We start from the raw sequence: 12,509 nt of genomic DNA, 5'->3' as shown, positions 1-12,509 counted from the left end.
GATTCAGTTGATAATATAAGTCATTTCGAAAAATACTGCGCCGGCCACTCAGAACCTTCCCGCTGGCCAAATGTGACCTGCGGGCCATGGGTTGGACACCCCTGCTCTAAATTGATTCCAGAATATGCCATCGTAGTTGCATGACTTAAACTAAGTTAATGATTGGATAATAATCAGCATAGCACACTGAAATATACTGCAGAAATAAAGATACTACAAAGAATACAGGGCAGCAATATGCAACAAAGCATAGTTAACCACTTGGTGACACTAAAGCGCAAGTAAGAATGCATGCTACATGTTGTGAATCACTGCTTGCCACAATACTTTGTAATTGGCCGTATGTCTTGTGCACAATGTAATGCATTGGTATTAAGTGAGAAATTCCATTTTAAAAAACCTGTAGGATCTACTGGCTTTCATAAAAATATTCAAATCTCATCCCATATTGACTATGGTATTATGCAACTGATTAGTATGAGAGTTAAAAAAAATAAAAGACCTCCAGGCTTGCGATTTTCGAACACTCAAAGTTTTATGTTGTGTTAGCATTGATGTACAAAATTGTTTTTTATTTAATGGCATGTTTATATATCAGTAATATTGCAAAAAGTTATTTGAAATTGTTATAGTATTAATGCTGTAATATTATAGCAATTTCAAATTAAAATAATTAATTTCTATAATAATTTCAATATGGTTATAGTAATTGCTATAATATTGCTAGTACTTACATGTATATGTTTATGGTAATAGATTTGTAGTGTAAGCGTTTCTACAAAATTAAAATATGATTTCAATTGACATTGATAAAATGATCACCTTGGCCAAGGAGTGCAAGTATTTGCCAGAGAATTATCTCAAAAGGTTATGTGATTATGTCTGTGATTTGCTGCTCGAAGAATCAAATGTGCAACCTGTTTCAACTCCTGTAACAGTGTGCGGTGATATTCATGGACAGTTTTATGATTTACTAGAGTTATTTCGCACAGGAGGAGAAATTCCTGAAACAAGTTATATTTTCATGGGAGATTTTGTTGACAGAGGTTACTACAGCCTGGAAACTTTCACTTATTTGCTTACTTTGAAAGCAAAGTGGCCTGACAAGATAACCCTGCTTCGTGGAAATCATGAAACAAGGCAAATCACACAAGTGTATGGATTTTATGATGAATGTCAAACGAAATATGGCAATGCAAATGCTTGGAGATACTGCACAAAGGTGTTTGACTTGCTTACAATTGCTGCCATTATCGATAATAAGATCTTGTGTGTGCATGGAGGTTTATCGCCAGATATTAAAACCCTTGATCAGATCCGCATCATAGACCGTCAGCAGGAAATACCTCACAAAGGACCGTTTTGTGATTTAGTGTGGTCTGATCCAGAAGATGTTGACACTTGGGCCATCAGTAATCGCGGAGCAGGATGGTTATTCGGTGCCAAAGTTACACAGGAATTTGTTCATTTAAATGATCTTTCGTTGATCTGTCGAGCACACCAAGTTGTACATGATGGATATAAATACATGTTTAATGATCATCTTGTCACTGTGTGGTCGGCCCCGAATTATTGTTATCGATGTGGTAATGTTGCAGCAATCATGGTTATCAGATCACCCCAGGAACGTGAAGCAAAGTTATTCAGAGCAGTGCCTGACAATATGAGAGTCATACCATCAAGGACCACAACACCGTATTTTCTATAATTTGCAAAGAAACAAAACTCATTTCATTTATAATTTGTTGTTGAACATTTTTCTTGTACACATTACACATGTTTATCTACAAATCTAAGTTGGTTATAGGAACACAGTGTCTTTACAAGTTCTAAGCAGTTCTTTAAAGAAAGGTGTCTGCGTATGTGGCGCCATGCATAAAAAGCTTAAATGTATGTTTGTAAACATAAGTTGGTGTAATTGCAGACCAGAGTTCACTGGCGAACACTGTTTGCTGGTTTACTGAAGTCAAGAGGGAAAACCAATCTGTATGAGTTATAGATGTAAGATCAGCGAGCAGTTTTTAACATATAGACCTTTGAACTATTTTTCATCAACATTTATTTGTCGTTTTCATTTTATTAAACTGTTGTGTTCGCTTTTGATCACTAAAGTTAGTTTAACAATCTCTGCTTGCCTGGTTTACTTTTGTAAATCTAGTAAACTATGATTATCAGACATTATCCTTGACTTCATTTTGGTTACTTGCAGATATGACAAATATTTTGCTTTGTTTTAATTCTGGATTTTGACTTTTATCTTGTGCTAATCTGTTTGCTTTTCCGTTCGCATTATCTGGAAAGTTGGTTGTAGCAAATTTAGGTTAATCCCTTAAGTTAAACATGCATTTTTTGCTTAAGGAGGTGTCTAACACTTAAAAGCCAATTTCTACGTTACATTTTGTTGTGAAATAAGTAAAGATACAATTTCTCAAAAGATTTCATAATTCTGCCTAGAAATTAGCGCACACAGTAAACATGCCTTAGGCTTTAATGATAGTGGATGACTTACATATAAAATCAAACGTAGCACCAAGTTTTGTTCTGGTCCACTAAACTGACTGAAAGCTGTGAGCCAAAATTTAATTTTTTCATATTTAATGTTCTTCCATGAACATTTTCAAAAGAACAAAACCAACCTCTAACCACCAACCATTAATTTAACAGGGCTTTTTAAACCATTTATAGAAGTCCTACATTTTATCAACCTCACAATTTTTCATATTTCCTGCCACTTAAGTTGAGATAAAAACATCTGATATTAATGAGCTTTTTTTTGAATTTATGCTTCCAGAATATTTGGAAATGCATGCAGAAAATGCTTTAAAGTTTAACTTATTGAATGTATGACTTCTGTTTTAAGAACTTTTGCTGTCATAAAACTTGATATTGCTTAAGCACAATATTGTATAAAGTGTGTATGTAATCTTATATCTGTTCCTACCTCTTTCAGAGTGATTTTTGCAGGTTCTAACATGCTACTATACGTTATTATCCTGTAGTATGAGGTGTTTATGTTTTGCTTGATCAAGGAAAAGATAATTGTAGTATACCAACAAAAGAAACAACTTGACATAGATTGTTGACATAAAAGTCATTGAATTAAGGTTGAAATATTACTTAGAAATACTGTGACATATTGCAAGAACTAGATTATGAAAAAGCATTGAAAAGTTTTTACTGGATTAGCTGAAGCCATTTTGGATTCGTTGCACATTTTTTCTCGGTATATCGGGACAGAAATTGTTGCAATTGAATATCAGTAATATGCTTTTCAGTACTGCCACACTGCTACTTACTTTGTGCCACATTTAATAGTATGTGTAGTGCCTATAATTAATATTGCAGTAAAACTGCGACAGAGCATTGCTGCAAGTTTTATTTAACAATTGTGTTATGCTGATCATTGTAGAAAATTGTTAATAAAATGTCACTTTTTCAAGGTTTTATGCATTGTTGTAGTTTACGGCATGTTTTTTCTGACAAAAATTGAACTCTAAAATCGACTGTATGTGCTAACGAAAGTATATAATTTTAAAAGGAAAGGGAATTCCTAGGACTTTGAAAATATACAAATATGGATTTGAATCTTTTGAGATTCAGTTCTGTTCTAAAAATATGTATCTCGATGTCTACATAATAAATATGGTTGGATGAGACAAAGACTACTTTTGACTTGACAGGAGTTTAGTAGACCCTTTTCAAACTTTTTAGTTTCAAATACTATTCAGGAAAGGTGAATATTGAAGTCATTACTACGGTGTTATTAAAACTGTATTCTCATTTGATTTCAACCTTTTTTAGCCTATTTTCTATAAAAAAAAAATTTTAACAGCCGTACAATGATTAATCTGTGATTCTGTCCAAAAGCATAAATTACCACTATAAAACTCTGTCTTCAAGTAAATCATGACAGACTAGATGGAAATGATTCTATTGAAGGCAGTGACAGTGATTTATGAATGCAAAATAGTCATACGTTACGCATATGAAATGGTCGAACTAAGAGCAACAAATGTTCCAAAAAGTAAAAACTATAATAGGAAAACCAAAAAACTTTTTAATGAAAAAATTTTTTTCCAGTAGGTAGTTGCAAGAGCACTGTACCCAGTTAATGTACAAAAATATGGAATAAAAATCTTTTAAAATATAGATTAATCAGCAAGAATTCCAATGATTAAGGGCTGAGATTGAAGTAAAAAACTTGGAATTGCTAATCTTAAGCACACTTGAAATTTAAATAATACAAAATACAATTTAAAAATATCTATGATGTACCACTCCATAAAATTGAAAAACATTAAAACGTAAAAACAAATCTTTATTTTGACACACCTTGTTAAGCTATTAAATAGCATATCAACACAGTTTAGTAGCATTTTTTTCAATTTTATATGAAACAATATTAAATTAAGTTTATTAATTTTGAATGAAGTATACAAATGATAAAACAAGACTTTGGACATAAAGGAAGCACAAAAAAAAATTGAAAGCAATGCATAATTGCACTACTAGAATAATAAATGTAACCATATTAAATTTAGACATAAATTTAACCAATAACCTACCAGTAACATTTATAAAAACATAAAGAACAACAACACTGAAATATTCACACACAATTTGAAGAAAGAATAATCAACTTTTGCCTTCAATACAGCAATTGTTAAAATTATATTTTTCGTTCCAACTTTCCGTGTTTATCGATTTTGCCTCTGACAAAGACCTTCATAACACAAGGATAATTGTCACACCAAATGGTTGTCGAGGAGCCCTTTGCGTAATGGGGCTTCATGCTTATCCATGTATGGTTTAACTAGACAATTTTAACAAGTAAATGCGGCAAATCAAATTTTTCATGTTGTTCGCATAGAAATTCATGTTTAGTCACTGGATCTACTTTAATCTAAACATGGCTGCCCATTATTCATAAACAGCAGAGCAAAAATATTACACGTTATTAATGTGGAATGCTAATGACAACGCAGCTACTATCTTAGTACATCTTATGGAATGCAATATATTATGCTTAATGATTACCGCATATGCTACTGCTATACTAAAGCCTGATGCTGCTAATTTGATCAGCTAAATCGCTATCTTCCGTATCACTTCTCTGCCAGTCTTTTGTTGAGGAATGAACAATTGTACTGTGCTGTAGTAAATGTGGTTGTGCATGTGGTTTTGAAAACGAAAAGCTCACTGGATGAGCATGCAACATATGACTTGTTAAAGGTGTTTTATTACAAATGTCAGTTTGCTCTTTAATGTCTTTGTGTGACAAACTTGTGTCAATTTTATGGTGATCAAAATTGTGTGGATGAAAATCTAAGCTGGCAGAAGAAGACACTACTGAATTGCACTGTTTATTATCAGCAAATGGAAGTAACTGTATGGTTTTCTGTAAGCCTTCTGCCAAGTCATTGGCATGAATACCAGATTTAGCTTGAATGTTACAGGGTTCGTGTAACCTTGAAGCCAACTCAGTGTGATCTGTTAGATCACCAGGAAATTTCATTGTGAGAGAATCGAGATTTTTTATGCCAGATGTTTCTCCAACACCAGAATCCACGCTTCTGACTTCACTTTCTGTCATCAAATTATGATGGTGAAAATGTGCTGGTTGGGTGGAATGCAATTTTCCTGCACAATGGTCTGGAGAGTAGGTGTCATTGTGACTGTATAAACCATCATGGTGATTGCTTCTTGGTGGATATATTATGTCAGTTGGTTTTACATCATATGAATATGTATTATCTTTCCTTTGCCCTAATCTGGATTCCATCCAGCCTTGCAGTTTGTCCATTACATCTCGCTGTGAATGAGTTCTTTCATGCATTGCACGCTGATCGATTCTGTGCAAACACATTGTTCTTTCAGCACGAATTCGCTCAGAAGTAATCCTGTCTAAGGATTTCAGCTGATACTCAGTCTCCGTTTTTAGTTCGTCGATTCGTTTTGACAAAGATGTAGCAGCCTAAATGACAAGAGAACAAGCATGAACAAAAATGATCGATAACCTAAATTACCAAACCTTTTAAATGAATTAAATATGCAATTGTATTTGGCTGTGTTCAAACAAAATGTATACAAATATAATACTTTCATTCCTTTTATTGTGATTATCACTTCTATAAGGTTGCGTTATACATTAAGTTACCTGTTCCATTGAAGAGGTTAAATCTTGTCTGGTTCTCTGTATGGCGTTGTCAAAATGAGTTACAACTTGTGGAGGAGTTGGTATGTCAGTAACAACAGGTGTTTGGTGAATGGATCCATTTTGGTCCCTAACAAAAGGGACAAATGCTTGAATTAGTGTACAATCTTATTCCATTATATCTGTTTTCCAAATTATTTCCTTTGGGTTACATGTAAAATGCAATCTTGCTTAGCGTTGATACCTGTGAAGTGTGTATAGTTGTGGAACTATATAAGGATTAACCACCAGTTTTCTGTGATAGTCATCCAGACCCTTTTTCGGTGACGGGTTTTCTAATTTTCTTCTTGATACCCGATATAAATTCCTTTATTTTTCATGCAATCAATGAACAAATTAGGTTTAAAATTAAACACTGAAATTTAAATCATTTACTTTTTTTATTACAACCCTCTTTGTACCTGCACAGTTCTGGACCAGGAGTGTAATTTCGGTCTTTAATCTTCTTTTTCCTAGGCATTCTAGTGCATATAATTTGAATACTTCAGCAATACAATTACAGAGGCGTAAGCAAATTGATGAGAATAGAGTTGACTTGAATGTTATTTATCTATTCTGTTTTGTCCACTAACATTTTAAGTTACTGCATTTTAACCTGTACCCTAAATATGGTATGTTTTAAAATATTTATTTATTTGGCATTTTTGTATGCTTATATCTGCACATCTAAACTTTTCAGATATAGCGATAGTGTAATTGGAAATATTTTGATTGAAGACTGCATCAACAGGGTAAAAAGTACCAACACTTTTCAAATCTCATTTTTTTCAAAATAATAAAGTAAACAAAATATCAGTGTTCTTATTGCAGCAGATGCTTTGATTTCCACTAGAAGCGTTGTGCACTCAGACAACAGCACTAAGAACATTTTCTCTGATACAAAAACGTCTTCAGAAATTTTCTATGTGACAAATGATCATCAGCCCACTCAAATTTCTGTATCGGAGGTTACGTCGCATTAACCTTCAAAGTGCTACAATCTCCATGCTGTTACATCACATCTTCCCAGTTTGAACTTTCAAAAAGCGAGGAAATAAATAAATAATATAGCATATTTAGTCAGCCAAGGAATTTAATCATAAATTTTAAGATAAAAAATTTGAGTAAATTTTTTGTGGGCCACCGAGGCACAAGAATAATGTAATGTGGACCATGCACTTAAAATTTCGGGCACCTCTTCTTTAAATATTATGATAACGCTGTCGCTACATACACTCTGAATTACCTGAAAACGCAGTCATCATGAATAAAACAAGAACTATGAAACAACATCATTATCTAAAAAAGATATCACAAGTATCATGATAATTGTTTACCTTCTTAGAGACGTGTTTGCATTGCACTCTTCACTACTGTTCTACGAAAGTAAAAATGAAATATTTCTAAAATCTACAGAAGTTTTTCTAAATCTATTTCATAATATGTTATTACAATCTACTAAATACTCAAGTTGATTATTGGAACCAGAACTATTTCTATGCACATGGTATATGAAGTAAATAAATAATTATCAAAAGTCAATCAAGTAGCATTCTTACATTTTCTTGTCTTCGTGCATCTCTTGGATCAGACCTGCTGCGGTATTTTGCAGATGAGGTTTTGTGCTGAGATCTTCCTCTTCGTCTATGAGAAGGTGGACGTGATCCTGACACCAGCATCAGAATCAACTCCCCTAAGCGATGTAACAACAAAGTCTGGGTAACACAATTCCGTGTGCAAATGTTATTACTACAATAACAACAGAGGTTGTGCAAAATGCATGTAACTATACAAATGCTTATAATAACAGTGTATTGAAAGATTTGGATATGGACTGACTGGGCATCAATGCTTCCTGCACTGTTACATAAAGCGTTTTCAAAAATGCTGTACCAAGTGAAGTAATGAACAAAAGCTTTTTATGTGTAAAGCAATCATACATACACAAATATTTATATATATGTATGTATGTATGTATAAAAAGTGAAATTCAATTGTAACAATGTTCAACAGCAAAGTGAACCTACATGGAAATAATAATAAAAGAGTAAATAAAATTGGTTTTTAGACAGCCTCACCAAACATTTTTCATAAACCGTTTTCAACAGCAAACAGTTAACTGATAACAGGATTAACCCTGAACAAGCATTGCTTCAAGTATCTGGGTATGAACTAGGGAGTGACACATGCAGCATTTTATGGCCACTTGCTCACTCAGCAGATTTAAACACAAGAGCGTTAACACAATGTGGTATATAGAATATCATAATAACACAATAGAGCATCTGCTGTATTGCAACGCTTCATGCTAAAAGGTCAAGTGGCCAAGCTGACAAAAGAATTCAAAGAATTTACTAGTTCTCATTGGCATATTCGTTTTTGTTATGCAGGATCGTTGGCAAGGAATGTGTCAGGCTTCAGTGGTTGCATAACTATATGTTAAAAGGATGGGATGAACTGATAAGCAACAGCTTATCAAAACACAGTTATTTTAATGTAGGATTATATTACTTCCATCCTTAAGATAAGACTATTAAAACTTGGATGACACCAAGCATATAATATCAACAATGCACATTGTATATAATTAAATTTTGATACTTATGAAAAATAACCTTATGAGCTATGACACAAAATAAAACACAATTCACCATTTTCATTGTCCCTGGCCAGGTCAACTGGAGATTTACGTTTTTTATTCAATATCTTCTGAGCTTCTGCTTTTCCATCCAACAAAATCCTAACTATCTTGCGATGTTGTGTTACCACAGCTATATGTAAAGCTGTATTTCCGAACTATATGAAATCGCAATCACAAAGGTATGGTCAAATGAGTTTAATTTCTAAATTAGTTTAACCATTAAATTAGGGTAAGGAGAACAATAGCAATTCATGAGCCTTACAAGCAATCCCCACTTAGCGATCAGCACAATAATTTGCATTTTAGCTAAAAGTAGTTAAAGACTGATTTCAGAACTTAGAATGGTACAAATATTAATATCACCTTGATCAAACTTAAAATATATTATTACTTCATTTTGGTGGTTAATGTCACAGTTAGATCCAATGAGCAAGCGTGTGCAGGTGCAGTGAGCAAATCGAACAGCCAAGTGCAATGGCATATCTCCTTGTTTGTTGCTTGCTGATGGATTTGAACTTGCAGAAAGAAGCTGTTGAGTGGACGTAGCATGACCATTTGCACAGGCCATGTGAAGAGGAACATCCCCATTCTAAATTAAAGTTTTTTTTTCTATGAAAACATGTTTACCTTTATGCGAACATCTTATAGAAACAAACAGATGACAAAGATCCGTAACATGTCATTACGTTTGGTGTGGAGTGGGAATAAACAGCTACGTGGGAAATACAGAATCCATATCAGACGTTATATGTCTACTACTGTATATGGAAATGATGTAAATTTTATATTACTACAAGTCTACCACACATAGATAACTATTTTCAGATACCATCATTACATTATAGCAGCAATGTAAAGAATTTTTTGAATTACCAAGATGAAAACAGATTTGTTCACGTTGATTTCATGTAATGTTTCATGGTGAGGTGACACGATTAAATCAATCATATGTATATTTTTAATCAATCAAGTAAATTCAGTTAACTGTAAATAGTAATGACACAAACACTGAATTTAATTTTAACCAGAATGTATATACTGTAACTATACCTACTAAGTTGTATTTTATGTTTAACATCACAAGCTGCATGTTTTATCTAAAGTACCATCTAGCTAACCTTATTTCTACATGAAACATTGGCACTTGCTTGGATAAGGCATTTTACTATTCTGCTATATCCGCATCTGGAAGCTTCATGCAAAGCAGTATCTCCAAGCTGAACACAAAAAATATAAACTTATTAACTCTTATGTAGAGAGTACTAACGTAATATATGTTTTGGTCTGGCATGATGTGGTATTTGGATGTACAAACACAACAATCCTTATGCAGAATGTGTGTTTTCCCACAACATACCATAGTTGAAAACAACTCTTTTACAGCCCCAATAAAAATTTTGTGTCTTTACAATATATATAACTCATACACATGTCAGAGAGTCATCATAAAGGAACACTTTCAGTATATATACACTTACGTTATTTTGTCTGTCCACACTGCATGCTTCATCTAGTAAACGCTGCACTATTCTCTCATACCCTGCAGTTACTGCCCTGTGTAATGCAGTGTCACCATTCTAACAAAAAAAGGTGTAAATGGTAATAAATGTTTCAGTATAAATTGCGTAACAACAATATAATAGTTTTAAACAGCCCTATGTTCTCGTACAACATAACGTAAAAATACTGTATGTGAGAAATACTAAATTTTACAGGCAACAAAAATAAAGTTTTAACAGCCGTAACATGTAAATACGCAATGAAATAGTGAACCACTTCATACACAATAAGCTAAATATTTTGCTTTCACTTTTCTTTTTCTGTTGTATTTGTAGTAAAAAGTGATGAACAAACATGGTGGTACTTAAAAATGAAAGAGAGTTGAATGATTAATTGAAGTACCGTTACCTCAACAATGTTTTTCCTATACTTTGAAAGGTTAAGCAAAAAACAATTTGACAAAACTAACATGTAATACATAAATTATGGAGAATATTATATATTTAGAAGCATTGCTACTACATTTGTAACCAAGCTTATAAGTAGATTAGATAGATAAATACATAACAAATAAATAGGTAATTTTTGTGAAATTTGCCAACTCCTCTATTCATTTCAGCAAAGTTACAGGCTTTTGATATCTTAATGTTTATAAACACTTTTATTTTAGTCAAGAGTTTTTTTTAAAGCAATTGTCACCTTGTCATAGTGAAAATGTGGACTACACGTCAACATTTTGTATGATAATGATCTATTACCTAAGCACTAGGCAGTATACCTCTGTTCATACAACAAATGAAGACACTTTGAACATATTTAAACTCTCAATACCTTTTAATTGCAAAAAACATTTAGTATGCTGAATGATAAATACTATAAATTATAATCACTAAATATTATAAATACCTATGAAAATGTTTTGCCGCCATTCTCCATAGTAAATGAAAAAAAATAAACAATGCATAGCATAACTTAGTTAACACAGACACATAGTCTAATGGACTATACATATATATATATCTAACATTCATATGAAATGGAATTTCCAATCAGACATAGTAAAATCACTCAGAAGCTCAAACGAAAATAACATAAATTTCATACAAAATTGCTATGCATGGGCGTGTGTTAGTCATGAAACATGATCAACAGCAATTAGTAGAGGTAAATTGAACTACTTACATCGTCTTGAATATCTGGATTGCAACCTGCTTGTAGTAACGTACGAACTATATCTAGATATCCACGGTGTGCTGCAATATGTAAAGGTGTTCGACCATGCTGTAAAACATATGCTTAGAAGTTATTATTACTTCCAATTTTGTTATACAATAACTATAATAACTTTTGTTATACAATTACAATAACTGCATCATAATTTTGCATTTTCTTTACAAAAAGTTATTATTTTGTTTCACAAAAGCAAACCAATGGAAATTCAATTTTTACTTTGCCAAATAGAAAATACAACTATTTGTAGCCTACGATTTCAAGCATTATGAAATCAAATTACACAACAAAAATTTTAGGACAAAATAATAACAAAAACTATTTTCATACTGTATGTTGTTTAGTAATTGTTTATTCCAATTGATTTAACTATAACATGTTTTTTAAAGTAGTGCAAATTATACATAAAGTGAAAAGAGTGATTAGACATATGATCTCAAATTTGGTGTTATAACTCCTTTAAAAAAACAAAAAGACAATACTAAGAATTCATACACGATGAGTAGTGAACCGGATTCATACCAGAAATTTACACACATTTGAAATATCTTTCATTCATGTGTAATGGCCAAAAAACCACAATATAACCTTATTCACAGCAAGTGTTGCTCCTTTTTGAAGTAAATTAATCACATCATGAAGTCTTCCTTTGGCCGAAGCGCGTAATAATTGTTGATCAAGCGGGTGCTTATCAGTGCTCATAATATAATCCTCTGTCCATTACAGTGATATATAAGTAGATTACGCAGCTAAAGCGCTACGCGTGGTATGCAATAATCCTATTTAGTTCAGTTTTTCGTCAACTTACAAACTTACATGACATCCCTCCGCACTAGTTTGACAAGTGACAGGTATCAAGTTACCAAACAAGAAATGACGTAACAAAGTAAACAAAAAGAGCGCCTCGTGCGGTTTTCGTGGTGGGGAAACACCCGGAGTAAAACC

At 32.8% G+C, this 12,509-nt stretch overlaps 1 protein-coding gene and 1 pseudogene across 1 annotated transcript; one reads left to right on the top strand and one right to left on the bottom strand.

Moving 5' to 3' along the window:
* Nucleotides 1-52: 52 nt before the first annotated feature.
* Nucleotides 53-3,439, top strand: LOC143462462 (serine/threonine-protein phosphatase 6 catalytic subunit pseudogene; annotated as a pseudogene).
* Nucleotides 3,440-3,915: 476 nt separating this feature from the next.
* On the bottom strand, nt 3,916-12,433 carry LOC143462461 (uncharacterized). Its single transcript, XM_076960645.1, has 12 exons — nt 12,153-12,433; nt 11,517-11,615; nt 10,313-10,411; nt 9,953-10,051; nt 9,226-9,423; nt 8,845-8,989; nt 7,753-7,886; nt 7,531-7,571; nt 6,616-6,675; nt 6,399-6,521; nt 6,158-6,284; nt 3,916-5,974 (listed from the first exon to the last, which is right to left on the bottom strand). Exons 1-12 carry the CDS (start codon nt 12,264-12,266, stop codon nt 5,057-5,059), a joined length of 2,157 nt encoding a protein of 718 aa, XP_076816760.1. The 5' UTR covers nt 12,267-12,433; the 3' UTR covers nt 3,916-5,056.
* Between the last annotated feature and the right edge of the window lie 76 nt (nt 12,434-12,509).

The sequence above is a fragment of the Clavelina lepadiformis genome, chromosome 6, assembly GCF_947623445.1.
Source record: "Clavelina lepadiformis chromosome 6, kaClaLepa1.1, whole genome shotgun sequence".
In the NCBI taxonomy this organism is placed as follows: domain Eukaryota; kingdom Metazoa; phylum Chordata; class Ascidiacea; order Aplousobranchia; family Clavelinidae; genus Clavelina; species Clavelina lepadiformis.
This window is presented reverse-complemented; position numbering and strand designations above follow the sequence as displayed.

Coding starts and splice junctions, on each gene's coding strand:
- LOC143462461 (XM_076960645.1), bottom strand. CDS start 12,266: ATGAGCACTGATAAGCACCCGCTTGATCAACAATTATTACGCGCTTCG. Junction 10,052..10,312: donor GTGTGGACAGACAAAATAAC/GTAAGTGTATAT, acceptor TTTTGTGTTCAG/CTTGGAGATACTGCTTTGCA. Junction 6,522..6,615: donor CCTGGTCCAGAACTGTGCAG/GTACAAAGAGGG, acceptor TGAAAAATAAAG/GAATTTATATCGGGTATCAA.